The 20,579-nt window shown below is 39.8% G+C and overlaps 1 protein-coding gene across 2 annotated transcripts in view; it reads right to left on the reverse strand.

Moving 5' to 3' along the window:
• Positions 1–19,832, reverse strand: part of MED14 (mediator complex subunit 14) — a 36,091-nt gene extending 16,259 nt beyond the window's left edge. For both annotated transcript variants that reach the window (XM_055802004.1, XM_005234501.4), the window contains exons 1-14: positions 19,405–19,832; positions 17,488–17,514; positions 12,806–12,911; positions 11,973–12,146; positions 11,062–11,191; positions 9,241–9,369; positions 8,780–8,887; positions 7,781–7,913; positions 7,080–7,230; positions 4,394–4,505; positions 3,651–3,776; positions 2,689–2,767; positions 937–1,096; positions 345–539 (exon numbers count right to left, since the gene is read on the reverse strand). In XM_055802004.1, coding sequence (XP_055657979.1) covers positions 345–539; positions 937–1,096; positions 2,689–2,767; positions 3,651–3,776; positions 4,394–4,505; positions 7,080–7,230; positions 7,781–7,913; positions 8,780–8,887; positions 9,241–9,369; positions 11,062–11,191; positions 11,973–12,146; positions 12,806–12,911; positions 17,488–17,514; positions 19,405–19,586 — 1,812 coding nt within the window. In that variant the 5' untranslated portion in view covers positions 19,587–19,832. The remainder of the gene's footprint in view (positions 1–344; positions 540–936; positions 1,097–2,688; positions 2,768–3,650; positions 3,777–4,393; positions 4,506–7,079; positions 7,231–7,780; positions 7,914–8,779; positions 8,888–9,240; positions 9,370–11,061; positions 11,192–11,972; positions 12,147–12,805; positions 12,912–17,487; positions 17,515–19,404) is intronic.
• Positions 19,833–20,579: the final 747 nt, after the last annotated feature.

A 20,579-nucleotide genomic window follows, 5' to 3' on the forward strand; every position in this document is an offset into this window, starting at 1 on the left:
TCTTCCCAGCCTCTGCAAGTCTTTCAAAGACTACACCTACATGGCACAAAGCGTATCAAGCAGATACCAGTGCTCTCCACATACAAGCTACTCTAGCTACCTCAGCACAGTGCTCTGCTTTGGCTCTTCAGAACAGCTGAGAAGCCCTGGCATGAGCTGAAAGACAACAGTTACAAAATAGTTTCCCAACGTCTCCCTAAGGAAGCAGTCCAGAGAACCAAGCCGCAATACAAGTAAGATGTCAGCCATACAAACTTTGAAACAACACTACTAAAGCTGGTACTGACGCTCAGAACGTGTGTTCAGCTTTCACACTCTAGCCCAATGGCTTTTGAAGTACATACCTTGCGCTTGACACCACTTTTCATTTGTTTCCCACTTTTTGTGTCTAGTACCAACTCTTCAATGTTTGGTCTGAACTGCTGTAGCAAAAGTGCAGTAGCAGGGCTGTCATCTCCTTCAGCATAGCTCACAGAGAGAAAATGGTACTTGTACTCTAGTTCTGTGGGGTTGCCAGGAACATCAAACATCTCTACAACCTATATTTAAACAGAGCAACAAATTGAGAAAGCCCTCAACTAAGAATATGTCTACATCAGCTCCTATCCTCTCCCCCTCAAAGACAAGACATTAAGCCTTTTTCAAGATATTAATACTGTGGCTAGTAAAGGAATTCAAGAAGAGAAAGACTATTACACTTTCAGGAAACATAAAGAGAACATGAAGGTTACTGAATAATAAACCTTTATGCCCCCTCTTCTCTATAAGCCTGACTGCTTAACAAACCTACTGAATGAGAGAAGGGAGGGAAAAGGGAGAGCCAAGGATTACATCAATCACTTGGTTTGTAATATTAGAGATAAGAGTACAGCAAACAAACTGTTTGGTATATCCATGACTAGGAACAAAAGATAGGAGCATTTTTCAGCTACTTACAATATAGTACTGTGGAAGGCGAGTGAGTTTGATAAACAGTTTGTGTTTAGAAAGGTTTCCCACTGGATGGCTAGCATAATTAGCTAGCTGAAGAGTTTCACTGCTCACTGTTGGCAGATGCTTTATAGACTGTTTGCAACGTTGCTGTCCAAGCCAGAACCTTGCATTGAAATAAAGGTATTAGTACTCTGAGACTGATTTACATTATTCTAGTATACCACTGTTTAAAGCATTAGTGTCAAGTTAAAAGTCAGTCATATTCTAAGTCAATATCTATCATTGCTGCACAAATTATATACAGAAAACCACATAGAAAGTTTAATGAGTTTGTATTTTCTTATTACTATCTTTACATCTTGTCTTCAGTTTGAGTTACAGACAGCTGTTAATTTAAGAAAAAAAGCCCTAAGATTATTCACTGAGAGAATACATAAGTTTTTATATGCCACAATATGAAATTGCAATATAAAAAAGAAGGATAAATGAAAAAAACATGTAGATCAGTTACTTTACAACTTGGAATCTGCCATTATTTTTTGGTATAGAAAAGAAAATCTTTGCTCATATAAGCTGGTAAGTGATACAGTAAAAAAAGTCACCCAAGCTGGACGTCACTCTGCATTGTGCTATAAGCAAACTCATTCACATGAATAAGTCTGGACATGAAGAACCACATGCAAGACACCAAGTTTATTTTAATTTTTGGAATTAAACTTTGTTCTACTCCAATAGATTTTGGCTATAGTGGCAAGGACAGAAAGTCTAGCTAGGCTTGAAAGGGGCTCAGACACATGTGGCTTGATTTTTCAGTCAAACTTCCACTGAAGACAGCAGTGGAAAATGTGGGAGCTCAACATTATCATCCATCACAACAGCACATTCGGTCTTGTAGGTAGATGTTACATATAGCTGTCCTAAAAGACATTTCATGTGACTGCCTGGCTTCCTCAAAAACTGCAGGACTACCCAAGCCATTATCTCAAGTACATTATTTATAACAAAGGGAGGTTGATTAGTTTCTCCAGGGTGCCAGTGCTTCATGCGTCATCATGCTTCTTTTAGAAGCAAAATTTCTCAAACAGAGGTCTCACCCTGCAATTAGCTCAAAGTACTGGGAATTTCCAAAACAACAGAGCAGGTGGAACTTAGTTTTCACGCAGATGTAAACTGTATTTGTATTATCCACTACAACCTCTTATGCAGCCAAATGTATCTTGTGCTTAAATATCAGGGCTTTATGGAAAGAAAATGATAGGTTTAAACCAGCAAGGGCTCAAGTGTTAGAAGATAAACAGATATTATTTAAATCATCCTAGGCCACTTCCTGGTTTTTCCCTCTGTATTATGAGAAGGCAGATTTCTCTTGCTGAGAAACAAGCAGAGTTCAGCTGTAGAAACAAAAGCAGAATAAAAGGGGATAGAAACGAATGTGAACACAAAACCAGATCCTCAGGAAGCAAATGATCTGCTACTGACTTAAAGTGAAAAGACTTCAACGCAGAGCGTGTGCATAGCAATGTGTGAGGCTACATGTACGGGTGCAGACTAAAGGAGGACTATGGAATCTACTCCAAACAAAACCAGAATTTCCTCCACCTATTTAGAGGAAATGGTAAATACTCAAGGTTGCTTAGAACAGCGAGAAGTATATCCCCTACTGCGGTAAAACAAAGCCATGCAAGTGTGATCATCCAAAATACAAATAGGGTGATTCATTGTATGCAAACTAAGTGAATCATTTAAGTCACTTACTTGAGCTGCTGGAGCCAAGGAATGATACGCTTCATATCATCATTAACAGACTTCTCTATGTCATCAAGTGTCAACTGATCTGCAAGAACATTAGGTGAGTGAATGGTCTTAACATCTACTCTTCAAACAAAATTTTGACCTTCTAATGTAAATGTCTCATCTAATTTAACAATCGATCAATCAATCACAGAATCATAGAACAGCTGAGGTTGGAAGGGACCTCAAAAGATCATCTGGTCCAACCTTTCATGGGAAGAGAGCCTAGATGAAATTATCTAACACCATGTCCAACTGGATCTTGAAAACCTCCAGTGATGGCGACTCCTCCATGTCCCTGGAGCAGATAAAGTGATTGATTGTTCTCACTGTAAAAAATTTCTTATACTGAGATGAAAATTCTCCTGATACAATTTGTAATTGTTGCCCCTTGTCTTCTCCATGGGGCTCATTGTGAAGAGAGAGATTAAGATACATGACAAATCGTCCATAATGCTTATAAAACTACAGCAGTATGTTATTAGGCAAATACTCTGAAAGAACTCACTTTCCTTCTTTTCTTAAGTAATCTGAAACCTGAAGTTAAGACGTGAACAGAAACTCAGGATGGATAAGGTCACATAACACAATTCTCAATCAAGCCTATATGAAATGGCTGCATCCATTAAGAGCCCAACCCAGGAATCATGAGTCATAAAGAATATTGCAATGATGCCTAACAATATTTAGTCTGTTGTCCTCTTAAGATATACCTAACTGAACTGTGACTCTTAAGCACAAAGGTCCACTTCTCCATTCCTCAAACTCAAATACCTAGATGATGACTCAAGCGCAGCGTGCATTTGCATTTACCCTTATTTACTTCCAGAAGCTGGCAGATTTAACAGAATCATTCATACAAAATTTCCTCATAGTGCAGGATTCTTGCAAGATATTAAATACAACCTGGTTTTGCAACTACTTACCAACACCATACAGCATCAGCTGAAACATGCCAGAGTGGAGATCAACAAATACATGCAGGCACTCTGATCGACCACATGGTTCCAAAATTGGAATTACGAGAGTTGGAAGAGCTGTCTCAATGAATGCTAAACAAAAATTGATGTTAATAATTTTACACAAAATTCAAGCTTATCACTTAGCCCATTATAATCTAAAATCTGTTTGTTTTTATAGAAGCAATCTTCACTTGCACATTATTTCATTGTTAACATAAAGAGGGAACTGAATATAAGAATTTTTCTGTGAAGAGTGCTAGTAACAAACCAATAAGAAAAGACAGGCCAAATTTCAAGATGATGATTAATCCCAGAGTATCTTTTAACTCACCGCTTCACAATTATAAGCTCAATTAAATCCCAGTAGTTTCAACAACACTTTAAGCAAAGTCTCATCCAAAGCTAGCAAGACAGTGAAGGATTTACTTTCAATTCTGAACATGTTTTACAGTAGACAACTTTTAACCCTTTAACTCGGACTACAATGCTCTACCAGTTTCATCTATTACACTGCATTCAGAAGTATGAATATTTTACAATTATCAATGCAGAATAATTTAAAGCAGTCTTGTTAATTCTGAGTATCTCCCATTTTTTTCCTATTTTTTATTTAAATTAATAAAAACAAGAAATACCAAGAAAAAAGGAAGTGTTCCTAGGCACAAATAGAAATTAACTTGAAACAAACTTCAGTAGAAAACACATACAATTGTCATTAACATTGTAGCTCTTAAGAATGGCTTTCAGCTCCTGGAGTTTTTGATGAGATCTTGCATGCACACTGTCTATTAGAAGTTTTTCTATTGATAGGTGGTCAATCTGTAAAAGAGGAATGTACTTGAGCAAGTCCAAATTTGATGTGTAGACTTCATACATTAGCATACTGGAACAAAGCTACTTAAGTCAATAAAATAATCACTTCAGAAAGAATTTGCTTAGGACTGTGGTTAACCAGATGAACTATTAACTTGAGTATCTGGATCACTAGAAAGTATGACAAACAAACATAAGTGTCTGTGCAGCAGGCAGTGGGAGGGTTTTTGAGAGAGGACTAGAAGAAAATGTAAAAGAAATGAAGTTTCACAACCTATGCTGTTGCTTTGTGTGCAGACCTACTTGTTCTGGAACAAGGCTGAACTATTTTCCAGCTTAGCAGGAATCTGTTTATAACTAGCTTAAACTAAGGAAAAAACCAAACCACCCCACTCCCCACCCCCCTGACCCCAAAGTAACACTCCATTAGAATATGGTTGCCTCTACACAAACACATACGCAAGTGTAGCATGAAATACAACTCGCTAGTTTTAGTCCTGCTAATGGGGTAACAATGCAGTGAAGATGCAGTGGCAGACACTGAATAAGACCAATCCTACTGAACCCAGGAGTATCAGGAGGCTTGCATCTAGAGGCTGTTGCACTGCCAGTGCTGAAGCTTATGCCATCACTTATATTCATTGTGGCTTAATTGTGCAACATGAATTCAAGCATTCACATTGATATCCACTCATATCACAGTCATATTATTTACATATTTTGCATAAATGGAGCTATAGATTACTGCAAAATCTTTTTTTAGTTAACTTCATTGCTTTTAAAACTGTTCGAGGTGAATTACTCTCAAATTTTATGCTAGCATAAGAGATAAACGCAGAAGAGGTTTATACCAGAACAGATTTATACAGAATTTCAGTACATGCCTTCATATATACCAGAATGACCGTCCTCTGAAAGAGGACCTCCCAAGGACCCTCCAAGACAAGGCCTTAAAAAAATTTCCAGTGTTTATCCATCTACAAAAGCATTTCAACTCAGCAGCTGCTATGAGTTATATCTTCCTCACTAACAAGTGACTACATGTTCTACAGCTACATCAAATTTTCAGTAGGTTAATGTATAATAACATGCTTAGACAAACATATTTGTTCCTGCCACTGTTTTATATAGTATCTTAAATAAACAGAAACAGTGTGCGCTCTACGTCATTGAAGCTGAGATCATTATTCAAACACTAGAACAGAAGTGTATAGACCATGGCTGATGAATTTAAGCTCAGAGCAAGTAGTTACAAAGGGAGTCAGCATTAACTTTGACAAATCTCAAGTTTACAGTGGCCTCATATCCTAATCTACAGTCTGCAGACCTGATTCAGTAAGCTCACATTATGTCAGCTCCAGTGGAACTTCAGCAGATGTTCTAGATAAAGCTCATTCTCCTGGGTTTAGGCATAAATACAGTATCTTCACTATATTAACTGTGTATTTAGTAGCCTAAATATGCTCATTTAGGCTATTAAATGAGTAAATTCAGTATATATTTATTACACTAATAGTAGAATTTTTACTCTAGAAGTAGAAAGAGACTATACTCCGCTAGGTTTCTCTCACTCCTGTGTAGCCAAACATAAAGTTCTTGACGTTCACCATATAGACTTATCTGTCAGACCTGGTAAAGAAGATGGGCCAAGAGGCTCAAATACAAAGTACGTACAGGAGGTGAAGGCTGTCATCAATAGAAAGTTCTGTAAGACAGGTGAAGAACCTGAGCTGGGGAGTTCTTCCCAGCAGAAAAACTGTACTGGAAGTTTGAAAACTGTACCATTCACTCCAGGTTATTAACTTTCAAACCCAAACAGTGTAGAAATAATGACAAACACACATTCTGATACATCACAACCAGACTGGCCAAGGAACTTAAGAGATTTACTGTAAAACCTAAAATGCAGTTTCTCTTAGATATCATTAACCAGGATCTAGAATTATCACCAGTGAAGCCTGATCCAAGTAGGAAGTTGCCTGCAATTACTTATTTTGGATCATTTCAACAATCCCACCTTTAACATATAGGAATTTGGACTACATAAAGGCACATTCAGATAGGCCATATGCCATAAACTGATTAGTGATAGTGTAAGCTTTACCTAACACTTTTAACAAGCAAACCAGATTAGCTTTTTTTCACAAGATTTCCAAATCATAAGATTTTCTAAAGTGAATAGTACTGCCAACTCAAGCGACATGGGGAAGATGACTTTCACAGCGAGTTTACACAGCATCTCCAAGACTCAAAAGGGAGGAACTGTCTCTCCATAAAGCATTTCAAGCCAAATGCTAACCATAACTGAAATTTTGCTGCTGCTTCCCTCCCAGCCTCAGCATTCTGCCTCCTAAGTGTCATATAATGCACTGTGAAGTAGGTGTAATGTTTAAGATGAAGTCAAGGCCAGTATCTTGTAACGATTTTGGGTCCCAACATAAACACGACCTAGAGTAACCGCTCACTAGAAATCTTAGAAACAGCTCTTTAAATAGAATCAAGATGAAACAAGATGACAATGCAAAATATTTAAGTTTTTGATTTATAAAAATACATGCCTATGGCAAAGCAAACCTTTACCTTCATGGCTCTTTCCATTAGTTTGGAGTCACAGGCTGGCAGTGGAGGCTCATGAGAGATTTGTAAGGGTTTTGAGACATCAGTCTCATCAATCTTAATAGTGACCTTATGAACAGATGCAGTCCCTGTTTTCCTGCCAAGCACCTGTTGACTTAAAATAAACAGAATAATTAAACCATGTAACTACAATAGCAGAAAATACACCTTTCAGTAGCTAATCCTTGATTCTGAGAGATCTGGTTAAAAATAAGATTGTGTCAGCTGAACTGAAAAAAGTATTTGGTTTAGTTTACATTTTAAATGCATAACTGTTGGTAAACTGAAACTACATGAAGTTTTAGATGCCTGTAAATTCAATACAGAACTGCATCTGGATTGCTTTTTTATATTTTACCTAGTGCAATAAATAGTCAAGAAATAAATATAGTAAAAGGCTGACAAAGAACTAATCAATTTATTTAGATATCTGCATAAATACAAGCTGATTTATAACTATATCCATTGTTCTCCTGTACATTGATGTACAACCCTCACTTCTTTGCAAGTTAAGCAACATGTTTAGGTACTTAATTACAAGAATTTAGGAGTCTCACAACAAAAAGGAAGTACAATTCTGAAAATTATGGCTCAAGCTTAGTAAATGAAAACTCTCCTATTACTGCATTTATTGTTTGCTAACAGCCCTTTTAAAATTAACTTACTTCCAAACAGAGAGTGAGAGACATTTCCCTGCATGATATCGCTCCACTTGCACAAGGTCTCCCCAGCGCTCTCGAATCAGCATTAAAGTTTGTGAATGCAAGACTTCCAACTGAAGCGCTAAGCAGAAGGAGTCTAACGAATGGAGTTCAGAAAATGTAAGACCACCAAAAAGTCTCTACACTACATAAATCTGTTTCTGTACGCTACATAAATCCACTTGTCACAGAAGTTGGAAAAGATGCTGTCTGAAAACATACTATGTACCAACCCAAAGCTAAAGACATAAACAACTTCAAATATTTCTCAAAGATTTTTTTGCGCCCCCCCCCCCCCTTTTTTTTTTTTAAACTCTTCTCTAGGTGTTAGACAAGAATGTCTCAACAGCTTTGTTTCATAGATTTTTAGCTCAAATCATCTTTTAGGGAAAAGATTACTAACAAAGAAATTCAATTCACCCTATAGTTACCACTAACCTCATCTCCCACGGTCACCTTAAAATAACATGATTCTGTTTGTTTCTGTAGAAACTGTTTCACTAAAACCCATTTCACATTGTCAAGCCATTTGCCCTTTGCATGCAGCAAATCACTGCAGTACTTCCTGCCCATGCTGTATCTCATCTTACTATCCACACAGGTGCAATACAGGTAACACACCACCATCAGTTTACTACAGTTCTTGGTAGCAAGAATTGTCAGCTCCCATACCTTCCAAGTCAGCACTGTATTCTATCTCTCAAATCAGCACATGCTGTCAGCCACTGCTGCACTGACTTAGCACACAACCTGCTGTCTTGAATACCTCACCTTTACCTTTGCTGTTTGTGTAAAACCAAACCTTACAGGCTGGCACCTGAGAATAACTGGCCATCATTTTTACTACAGATCCAGACATCTTCCCCCAGCTTAACAGGGAACACATTTTTCCTGGAAGCTGCGGGTCAAGAGCAGCAAGGGTACATTAAACAGCTTATTCAGAAGTAACTTTCAGAAGGATACGCAGACAGCTGTACATGTCCTGAAGTGGCTTTTCATCAGCAAACAGCCGTGACTGGACCAACTGATGGATGAAGTTGATCTGTATGCTGTGAACCAAGGCTCGGCCATCTTTCATGAATTAAAAAGAATTCACATTAGACATAAGGAAACTAGGTACTTAATATAATAAATTAATATATTTGAGAAAAAAAAAAAGATACAACTGTACTGAGCAATTCCCATACCAGAATTTCTAACAAAATCCTTGGTTTACTCTGGAAATTTCAGTCAGTCTACTACACTGTCACAGTCTATCATTGTTAAGATATTAAAGGCACACAGAGCAAGGTGAAAACAAGGTAAGTATACACAGCTTCATTATCTTAATTTATGATATGCAAAAGACCCAGTATAAACAAGACTTATCAGAGATTAACATCATGTTAAAAAGGAAGTGTAAAGGTTTGATTTTTTCTTTTTACCACCAGTTTCCTTGTCTTCAACCAAAATTTCCAGTTTCAGAAGGCGCCAGGGGATGTCAGGGTCATCACCCATCACTGTCAAGGTGGCCTCAAACTCACCCTCAACTCGGAACTTCACACGGCCATTGGCTAAGAACGAAAAGAATGTTTTATTTCACTCAGTCTCCTAAGATGCTTCAGTGTGGCAGTTCCTGGCACTCACAATGCTTCCCTACAGTTTCTACTCTGTTGCATATGCTTCTGTGCAGCTCTGAAGACTTCACAGTTGCTTCTGCAACAGAACCGGTGTCAATAAGCAGCATGGACAGATGTACCAAACTGTCCTGAACAGCAGTACTTCAGTTACGGTAACTTGTTAACACTTCTGCTACTATAATACAGACTAACACTGACCTGACTACCAGCATGACAAGTTACACAAAATATCTGGCTTCATTTTTCCAGTTCTTTGCTATACAAACCATGAATACTTCAATCAATATTCAAAAGAGGTTCGGAACATGATCTCAGCACAGGCTGAAATCTAGCCCTGAAAACACAACTCACTGCAAACCATTTATTTAACATTAAAATATTGTCATTCCATTTTCATGCCAGGAAGATAATCTTTTGCATAACTTATATACATGCACACTATTTATCAAATTGACATATATATCTTCACACCTTTGTGAGCTCTGCTATCAGATTCAAGAACTGGGAACAAAGACTGTCAAAACTATGTAAGTAAGGTCATAAAGAGAATGAGTGGCAGAGCAACCAGTTTAGTACAAGTTCTTATTATAACCTGTAGGTCAACCTCCTTCTCAATCACTTAACAAAACATGCCATATATTTTTACAGTTATAGACACACAGAAATATTCCTACGGAAATTTTAACCTTTTAACTCAAGAAGTGTTGTTTTCAAACGCATCTCAGACATGCTCTTAAAACAAACCAAACCCCAAACCAGAAACTAGTAGTCATTGAAATGTTAACTGAAAAATCTGAAGAGCTCAGACATATACCCATTTATATTTACATCAGACAAACACGGCTCTAATAGTGATACTGCAAGTGTTCACTTAAGATCCAGTGAAACTACTACTAAGATTTTTCAGAAACATCTTTGTTCTAGGTCTGTGGGGTATGGTTTACACATGCCTAACCTTGTCTTAGTTAAAAGCTTGGACTAGGTCATTCCAGCCCTATTCTCTGCGATTCTGCAATAACCTAGCGTGGTTTATAGCCATCTTTCCTGTAAAAAAGGTCATTTTAATGTCTATCACTACTTGGGTTAAATGAAAACAGAGATCTGAAAACAGATTAAGAGATCTGGCACTGCAGTGAGCCACAGAACAAAAGGTATACATAAATATGAACAAATTCTATGCATGAAGATTAATATCACAACAGATTCAAAAAGCAACATTACAATGAATTGTTCAAGCTAAAGTTCAAAGAGTTTCTACAGAAGACCTAACAGTTTAATTAAACTGCATTTTAAAATTCACTTAAGGTAAAGCAGTTACATTGTTAGGCCTAAGACTAACACATCTGCTGAAGGAACAAGACAATGCCTACAACCTTTTGCCGTTACCTGCACAGGTTTTCTTCTTAAAATTAAATAGTATTTCAGCAATACTACCAATGCTCCCATGTTTCAAAATGGGAAAACACGTATTTTGATGTCAGACAGAGACAGGATCCCAGTCTTAACAGATGAAGCATGTCTAATGGTCTCACTTGAGCTATTTTTTAGCTTTGCTTTATCACTAAAGCAACAATTTAAAATCAGCCTCCAATAATATATTCTTCAAAAAGTAATTCCAATTCTTACCAACTGTAAGATTTGCCAGCTGTGGAGGGAGATCTGTAGTCACTAGTCGATGTCGAAGAATCTGGTTTAGCTGATGAAGTGTGGTTTGCTTCTCACTCTTTGTTATTGGGTCAGGAGGGATTATTTTATCCTGTTAAAAACAATCACAAATAAGTCTACGTAACTCAAGCACATATAATACATAGACAGTAGCAATGGTGAAAACTAACCAGACTGGAAGTCTGAAAATATAAATACAGGTCATTACACATAGGTGAAGTTTTATATCCTACACTCAGATTTGTTTTCTAGTTGATTACATTTTACCTGAAAATGATCACTGAGTCAAATTACTCAATTTGAATCAATTACATAAATTCAGGGCCTTACATCAGGCTAAACTTGTTCTTAAATACTAAGATTTGACAACCAATCTTTATCTGTAGCTACAGATCCAAGTCACAGGTACTACTGTTTATATAGCTTCATAAAATCCTCTTATTCTGCATTTTAACAGTAAGAAAAGGCAGCAGCATTAAAGAGAGCTAGTAAGTGTTTCAGTACATTTCCAAAAAGCAGGCAAAAGCTCTAAGAACAACAGATGTTAGCAACTCCTGTTCACACTTCATTCTTCTAGGATGGTGGCTTAGCATGTGCAAATACTTAAAGAAACAAGGAAGAAGTGCTGCTAACCCTACTCATTCTAAAGCAGAACTAGTTTAAATGGAGGGAATGTTTTACTGGGAAAGCATAATTTGTTCAAATAGGAAGTGCTCTGCAAGAGAAACTTGCAGAGACTTGGTACTAGGCCTGTATTAAACTACAGTTCCATTTGCACATAGACAATTAGTATCATCAACATGCATTTGATACTGTACAGGGGATTTTTGCCGCCCCCCCCGCCCCCAGCAACATACGGTAGCATTATTTACCCTAATGCAGGTAGGCAGACGTGGGTATGATCCAGTTGTCAGAACATCAATAGCATAAGGGATTGCAAAACTAGGGAGACGAGCATGGACCAAAGCATCTCTGGCTAGTGATGCTAGACGATCAGCAGTGTCCACAAACAGAATGGCTTGCTGATCTAAAAAACTTGATATCATCTGCAGAGGACAAGAAGGGGGTGGGTGGGGGAGAAAGGTATGTGTCCAAAAAAATGCACAAATCAATGCCCTTTTATATCCAGTTCATCTCCTGCATATACTGCAATGATTTTATCTGTTGCTTCCAATTCAAGTAATCACATTTATAAAACAAAGGCCATGTCTTACATTTGTATGCAAGGACACTTTAAATCCACATGCCATTTCTGATGCTGCGGAGCCTCACAGCTCTTCGTCTGATGATTGCCACTGGAATGCAACCATACTTGTTTGTAATCGACTAGAGGCTCGTTTTTTGCAACATTCTAGAATTTTACTCTTATTTAACCAAGAGCAGGATGAAAGTGATAGCAACAACTAACAACACACCAAGATCACCATCTTCCCTGTCCTATCACCTAAACCCAAAGCACTCCGGAAACTATGTGCAGACAAGCCTTCCATTTTTTTGCCACTGAAGAGTTTTTGGGAACATGAACTGTTAAAAGACAAGATTATACAGTTGCTAAATGGAAAAAAATTGTTTATAATTCAATATTCATTTGCCTATGAAATAGGCTTTTTTTAAAAAAAACTTTTATAATAAGGAGAAGTCAGGGTGTACCAAAATCCCATCTCACTTAGAGATTATCTCATACCCAACTCTGTTGCTAACTTACCGCACATTTTTCCACCTTTCCAGCATTATTAGCCCATTTAACTAAGGCTAACAAACGAACGAACAGTTGACGAGTGCGACTTGCAAACTGCACTATTTCTATTTTTCTGGGGGGGGAAAAAAAAAAAAAAGAAACGTACATTAAACCAGTAATCAGATATATAATAAAGCTTAAACCAGCAATCAGATATATAATAAAGCTGCAATTTAACTTTGTGCCAATAAAAACCAGTAATGATAACTTTAACTGTGTTAATGGAGGCATCACTAATACAGGGCTTGTTTGATTAGAACATGGGGGGAAAGAAAGTTCACTGTTCTGAATATCTAAATGCTAACAACATACACGGATTCTAACCAAGCGAGACTGTCTGGGGAAACAAAAAAAGCATACTCACATGAATTAATCACTGATTTTGAGAGAAACAATTCCGTAGTAAACACAACCGGGTTATTTTTGCACCTTTTAAAGGATTCCCCCAGGGCTTATGATTAAGTTTAAAGTATACAAGACAATATACCTAAGGGTTACAAGACCTGGCAGTAACACTACACTGACATTCACTAAAACAAATAAATCTGATACTAAACAAAATTTCACTCTAATAATTTTAAGACGTCTTTACACAGTGTGTTACAATATGCTACCATTATGTCAGGAAACAGGGTGGTGGTGGAGACCATAACCCCTCCCCCCCCCCCCCTTTTACTTTCCTCTCCATTCTTGCCTTGCAAAGGAATTATGATAAGGAGAAATTACCGACAGTCAATATTCTTCCCACCATGCTTTGTATGAGATCATCAAAATGAGGCAGAGTCTGCTTACATGTCTTTTTTGTAAAACAGAATGTAACAGGAGCACATCAAGATTTCATCCTGTTGTTACAGATCTACATCGTAGATGCATTAAACAAGACACACAGATCTACAATGTAATCTGTAATACCATACACTAATATCATTTCATGTGCTGTTTATAGAGATTTTCCTCCCTTTCTACACATCCAATACACTAATTTCATCAGTTTTCTAGTTACTTTGAAAGAAACCAACCCAAACAAACAAAACAACACACCTAAGATGTTTTCCTCATACAGTGTTCTAAAGTAACAAATGCATTTGGACAAAACCAGTATTACGCAGTGCACACAATATTAGCCTCTACCAAACAAAAGTTGCAACTCCTGATCCTAATCTGTAAAACGCTACTTATAGTATAGACAGAGCCTGTTTGTATTGAAAGTGTTGGTGTAACAAGTTTAACTCTTTTTGTGCAGCAAGTATAATTTGCCTGTAGCAGATGAACATTTAGGCCAGAAGCACAACTACTACCATCTGCATCACATACTACAAACCTCATCCAAGGACTTGGGCATTAAGCCAGTAACTTCTCTGCTTTCTACAGCGTATGTTTTAGAATGGCGATACTAAGATTTCAAGTGGTGGACAAGCCATTATATGTACATACGGCGCTAATAGTAACTATGAAAACAAGATGTTGACAATTTTTAAAGATTAAAAACCCATAAATTTATGGGATTTGAAAGATGTCTACAGTGAGACTTTAGAAAGCCAGTACTCTCTCAGACACACTCCATATAGAAGGTGCTAAAATCTAGTAATATCAAGCAAACCTCTGTGGTGAAAACAGCATGAAGCATGAAAAATTCAAACATGTTCTGTGATCGGAAATCAAGGGTACACACTCCCCAGGACCTCAGCTGGCTGGAAGAACTGGTTGACAGTGATCTCATGAAGTTCAGCAAAACCCACGCACAGTCCTGCATCTGGAACCAAATAATCTCATGTAACAGCATAGGCTGGGTGCTAAGCAGTAGCTGGGCCACAGCTGGGCAGCAGCTCTGCAGAAGTGGACTTGGGGGTCCTGGTGGACAGGCGAACAGGCACCAGCAACATGCCCTTGCAACAATGACAGGCCGTATTAGCACCAGGCAGCCTAGGCAAAGAAAGGTGATTATTCACCTTACATCAGCATTTGTGAGACTACAGCTGAAGCACTACATGCAGTTTTATACTCCCTAGCCAAGAAAGATACTGCTGTACAGAAGTAGGTTAGGGGCTTGAACACATGACATACAAGAGGTGATGAGAAAGCAGAATTTGCTTCTGCTTGAGAAGGCTACAGTGAGATCCTACTGCCATCTTCGAATATCTGAAGGTGTGTTACAGAGAAGACGGAACCAGACTCTTCTCGAAGGTGCAAAAGGCTGGGGGACAACAGCCACATACTAAACCAGTGAAAAATTAGTCAGACATTAGGAAGACAAAGAAAGACACAGAGAGTAGTCTTTCAGTACAGACTGAAGTAGGTTGCCCAGAAAAGTTTCAGGATTTCCATCCTTGAAGATACTTAAAATTCAACTGGATATGACCCTGAGCAACAGGAACCAACTTTAAAACTGTCTTTTACTTCAAGCAGAGGGTAGGACTTGGTATCTCCAAAGTACTATTCCAATCAAAATTATTATCCATGTCTATGAAAGGAGTGAAATAACAGTTATTTTGTCATTAGAAAAGAACAGAATGCATTCTTACACAGAAATTAGGTATGTAATTGCACTGTTGTTGAAGTCACAAATAACATGTTCTTACAACATTTCTGAATGTTAGGTTTTTTTAATCTTGTGTAGATGAGTCTTTGCTGCAAATTTGATAAGTGACAGTCTTGTTCACTAACTAATGTAAAACCAGTAGGCAAACTGCCTACTTATAGGAAAACAGTATGTTCATATAGTTCTTGGAAGTATTTTAACAATACTTCTCTTTTAAATACTTCTCAGCAGGAACTGTTCATACAGGAATGCAGGTGTAAGGTTTTACCTTCCATTTCTGCACAACAGAAGATAGGGCCTTGCAAAGTCATAATAATCCAAGTTCCAGTTAAATCTTACACAGCCATTACTGTGTTCAGATAAAAGTTTCCCCCATATTACACTTCACTGGAGGATAAAAAGGAGAATATAAAGAATACTGAGCAAAAAAAAGCTCTCTGTTATCAAGAAGCAAGCCCCTGGATTTACCTCAGAACTCAGCACTATTAATATTACACGACAGATCCAACCACTTCTTTCTTGTTCCAAGTTATTTGTTCCTATCACTTATAACTAATAAGTGACCCTTTACAAACGAAAGCCAAATTATACTATGATGTGTAATTTCCTATCATTTTTTCTTATCACAGCATCTTTTAGCTAGGTACTGTAATAATGAATGTAGATTTTATGTGATCCTTATTAGAGCATAATACCATCACATCTTCACCAAAGTTTGCATGCCATGTCACCAGGCAGGCTTCAAGAAACAGAACTTGATGTCAAATTACTGCTGCCATTACAGCTCTCAAAGTTAGAAAAAACAGAATAATCTGGATAATTAAACTACATTCCTTATAGATTTCCTCCAAGAGCTGGAAAGCCACATTACCAAGAAGAGTCGTATATCAAAGCTAACAAGGATGTGACAATTTAAATTCAAGACAACTTCAACTGCAGGACATTCTTTGTAACCATTGAAGGCTGTGTTATTTTCTTTTATCTGTAATCCATTAGGACTTAAGTTGTTGCTCCAGACCTGTGTGCCCCACAAAGCAGATTCCAGCTTTACCAAGAAATACTAAACATACAGATGCGAGAAGCCCCTCGCCTTAGCCCCCTCCTGCCCCAGTACAAGGGAGCTCTGGGACGAAGTTGAATGTAATTTCCTCAGCAAATAGAGTAATATTTTAAAAAAACCCAAACAACAAGCACAAAAACAAACAAAAAAACCCCCAATAAAACCCACACTGTTTGTCTTCATAAAACGTTACGCATAAGGAAAAGGATAAGAGAAATTATCCCAGGTTATGATTCCCTGAAAATGGGACTGATTCCACAATATGTTATGAGAGTTTTGGAAGATTTCAGGTAACTGAATTAATGATCAACCCGGTACTGAGAATCCTTTATTAACTTTCTTAGGAATATCATAGCTGTTATATGTCTGCAAAGAAAATTAGTCCAATTAGCATGTAAACACAAATAAAGGAAACAATTTTCTGAACAACCTCCATAAAATTTATTCAAACAAACAAAAAAGTAAGTTAAGTTCTTTCATCTTGGGAAATGGGAAAGAAAAAAGGGCCTGTTCTGTTCTCTTCTATTTGTTCTCTAATAATCCTCACACTTCAAAAACCACACAGGACAGAAGCAGAAAACAGTGCTCATGATAACAAAGATCAGGTAATATGGAAAAAAGCAGAAAAAAGGTTTTTAACTTGTTTTCATTTCTGAACTGCTTCTTCTGAACAAAGTTTCTTTATCACACTAACAAGAATCTATTTAGGTTTTCCAGTTCCCTTTCCCATCAGCTTTACTGCTTAATGAAGAGAAAAATGCCCTTGACAGATTTTACCTACTGTAACAGCAACAGTACGTTACTGAACAGTGCAATAAAAAAAAAAGCCCCAACAACAAAACCAAAACCCAACAAAAACTTATACTGCCACTGATGCTGAGAAAAATCTTGAACTATGTAGTGACAGCAAGACAGACAAGGCTTATTTTCTTGTATAATATCTAAAATTAAGAGAATAATATTGAACTGTTTAAATAAAATATTTATCTTAACATCCTAAACAAATTCTGTATTTTAACATGCATTACAGATTGTCTTATTGTAACTCACCTTTCCATATCAGTCTTCCTTGGTAATCTATGTAAAAAAGCAGAGAGAAAAAAAATAATTGTTAGCAACCTTCAACTAAGTACAAGAGGAACTTCTACAGCATTTCAAAATGTCTATGACTGTAAATGTTTCCTAAATACAATAAAGTTACGTGTTTGATAAAGGAAGTAGCTTGACAGCTTTAGAAAGCAGCCTAGTTAAGTGGCAGATGGAAATAAAATCAGGAGTATAGTAGCACCGCGGGGCACTTGTCACTAACGTGTCCTGGGTAAGCTGTAACTGGTCAAATGAATTTAAAAGCTTGATGAAGGGTGCTGAAATCCCAAGGTTTCTGCTGATGCAGTGAGCCACGTAGTATCACTGCCTGTGCTTTGTAATTGATGACGCTCACTAAGCACCCATAACCAGATTTAATTAATCCATAGTAGCAATCCTAGAACCACCTGCAGCAGGTGTTAAAACTGACTGTTTCCTGACTTGCCCGATTAAAAAGGGAAAAGAAACTTCTTTCAATTTAAAAGTGGAGAAATGCCATACTCCAGAATTCTATTAACAACCTGTGTGAGACACTACTGCAGAGTACTATTTCTGTAATGTTTTACAGGTATCACAGGCATCCCATTTAAAGAGTCTGGGTTTTTTGTTTTGTTTTTAATTTTTATTTTTTTATTCTAGGCCCTGGCTAGTAAAAGAATGAGAAATCATTCTGTTGGAGGGAAGGAGAAGAATACTTCCAACTGGTTTTCTACTAGTCAAATCCATACTTTATGGGGAAATACACTGGAAAACTCTGCTTTTGGAGGGATATCACACAGCTTCTAAAAACTACCTGGAGAATCAAAGTGCCCAAAGCATTCCCTGTGTGCTGTTCACACATTCTATTTTGCACCTTAATTATATATATAATTATAAAAATAGAAAAAAAATTAAAATAGATACAATTACATTAAGTCTAAAGGACCTTAAAACAAGAATAAAAGACAAGACAGACACATGCTCCTACAAGAATGCATGCAGTATCAACTACTGTCCATATATACCATAAATGTACAGAAACACTTCTTGACTAACATTTAGTTTGCTTTGGAAGAGCTTCCAAAAATTCCAGAACTCCTCGCCCTTTCCAGAGTTTGAACACTCTTAACCCCAAGTCAAGCAAAACTCTATTTGCATACTTACCAGATATAGCATTTCACAAGATCTATACCTATTTTTTTCTATTTGTTCTATACGTCACTTCTTAAAACACACAAATTCTCCACAAGAACCTCTAATGTAAAACAAAGTAAAAGGGAAACAGGTTTATCCAGAGTCCAAATGCTTTCAGGAAAGGTTTTCTTGGCCCAAAACATTCCTTTGTTTTGCCACTTCAAATGCAACATCATCAGCAAGCAGATCATCAAGTAAATGTGAATAACCTATTTTATTTCCCCAAAATAATCAAACGGTATTTTTGAAAGTACACAGGCAACTCAAAGAGTTGCAGCACATGAAAGTATCTACACTTCACACGTTTTGGTTTCATGTCTTTTGATATCAGTACAAACACCACAGTTGGGTTTTTTCACGGTAACTTGGGGGCGAACTTCAGCATTTCACCAGACAATCTGCATCCAGCTGCTCCGCACTCCTCACAATCATAGTCTCTCTTTATAGGAGATCCCAGAGCTCAGCAGCATTCCCCAGGCCCCTGCCTACAGCCCGATGCAGAGACCAGCCTGCACGAACGGGGCCACCTCCCCAGGGTGGCAGAAGGAGCAGCCACCTCCCCCCACACCAGCCCCGGCCGCGGTCCGGGACGGATCTCTGGCGAGGCCTCCTCATCCTCCCAGGATGCTGGGAAGGCGGCACTGCCAGCCCCGGCAGCCGGGCAGGGAGAGGCCCGGGAGCGGGCCAGGGGGGATCTGGGGCACTCACAGGTCGGCCAGCACGGTGAGCTCGGCGTAGGTCCGGTGCAGGAGGAAGTCGATGAGGGTGCTGAGCCGGTAGCCGGGGCTGGCGGCGGCTGTCACGGCCCCGGGGGCCGGCGGGGCCGGGGCTGACGTGGGGCCCCCGCCGGCCGGCACCAGCTGGTTGCTCTCCAGCTGCACCGGCGCCATGGCGGCGGCGGAGGCGGCAGCGCCTCAACCCCGGGCAGCAACCGCTCGGCAGCCCGGGGCGGCCGGCGCTCCCGGCGGCACCGGCACCCGGCCCGACTCGCCCCACACGGAGGGAACGGGGGGGCTGGCGGCGGGAGTGGGAGCGGGCCCCGGGGCTGGAGCGGGCGGCGGCGGCACTAAGGGGGCTCCGCAGCGCTCAGAGCCCGCTTAGCGCAGGGGCCGCCGCCATGTTGGGGACACGGAACCGGAAGCGAGCAGCTGCGGCGGACCGGAAAGAGAACCTTTCCGGGAAAGCCTGGCGCGGGTGGGGGCGGGGCGGCGCTGGGGCGGCGCTGGGCGGGCGGGGCCGGCAGGTGGCGGCGGGGGCGGCCCGGCGCGGCGCTCCTGGGGCCGCGGGCGCGGCGGGGCGGGGGCCGTGCCCGGGGGGCTGGCTCTGCGCGTCGTGCGGCGGCCCGGTGGCGGGGAGGCTGCAGGGGCCCCGCCCGGCTACCTCGTCGCGGGGCACGGCAGGGGGGAGGCGCGGCCGGGGCGGGGAGATGGCGCCGTGCTCGGGAGCGATCTCTCGGGGCAAGGGCCGGAGCCGGCTGCCTTCCCCGAGGGGCTTCCCGGCAGCGCCCCGTTGAAACATCTGTAAAAGATAACGGGGCGGGGGCGGGGATGGCTTCCCCAGCGTACCTGGCCGCGTCAATGAAATACGGGGTGGAGGAGAGCCAGGTGACAGGCTTGGCCCCTCTGCCTGTGGGCGGCTCGTCAGGCCGTCAGGGAAACCACGGCCGGCCTGTGTCAGGCGCTGGGCTGGCTCATCCGCCCTAACGGCTTGGGAAATGCGAAGCATTTGCGAAGGGTGCAGGGCGATGCCGGGTAATCGGCTAGAGGTAGCTGGCTGTGCCTCTGCCGTGGAAGTCACAGTTAAAGCTGGGGAAAGGGGCAGAGTGCTCGTGGGATCTGGTGATAAACGCCAAACTATAGGAACTTTTGCGTATTTCTGTCTTC

The sequence above is a fragment of the Falco peregrinus genome, chromosome 4, assembly GCF_023634155.1.
Source record: "Falco peregrinus isolate bFalPer1 chromosome 4, bFalPer1.pri, whole genome shotgun sequence".
NCBI lineage: Eukaryota > Metazoa > Chordata > Aves > Falconiformes > Falconidae > Falco > Falco peregrinus.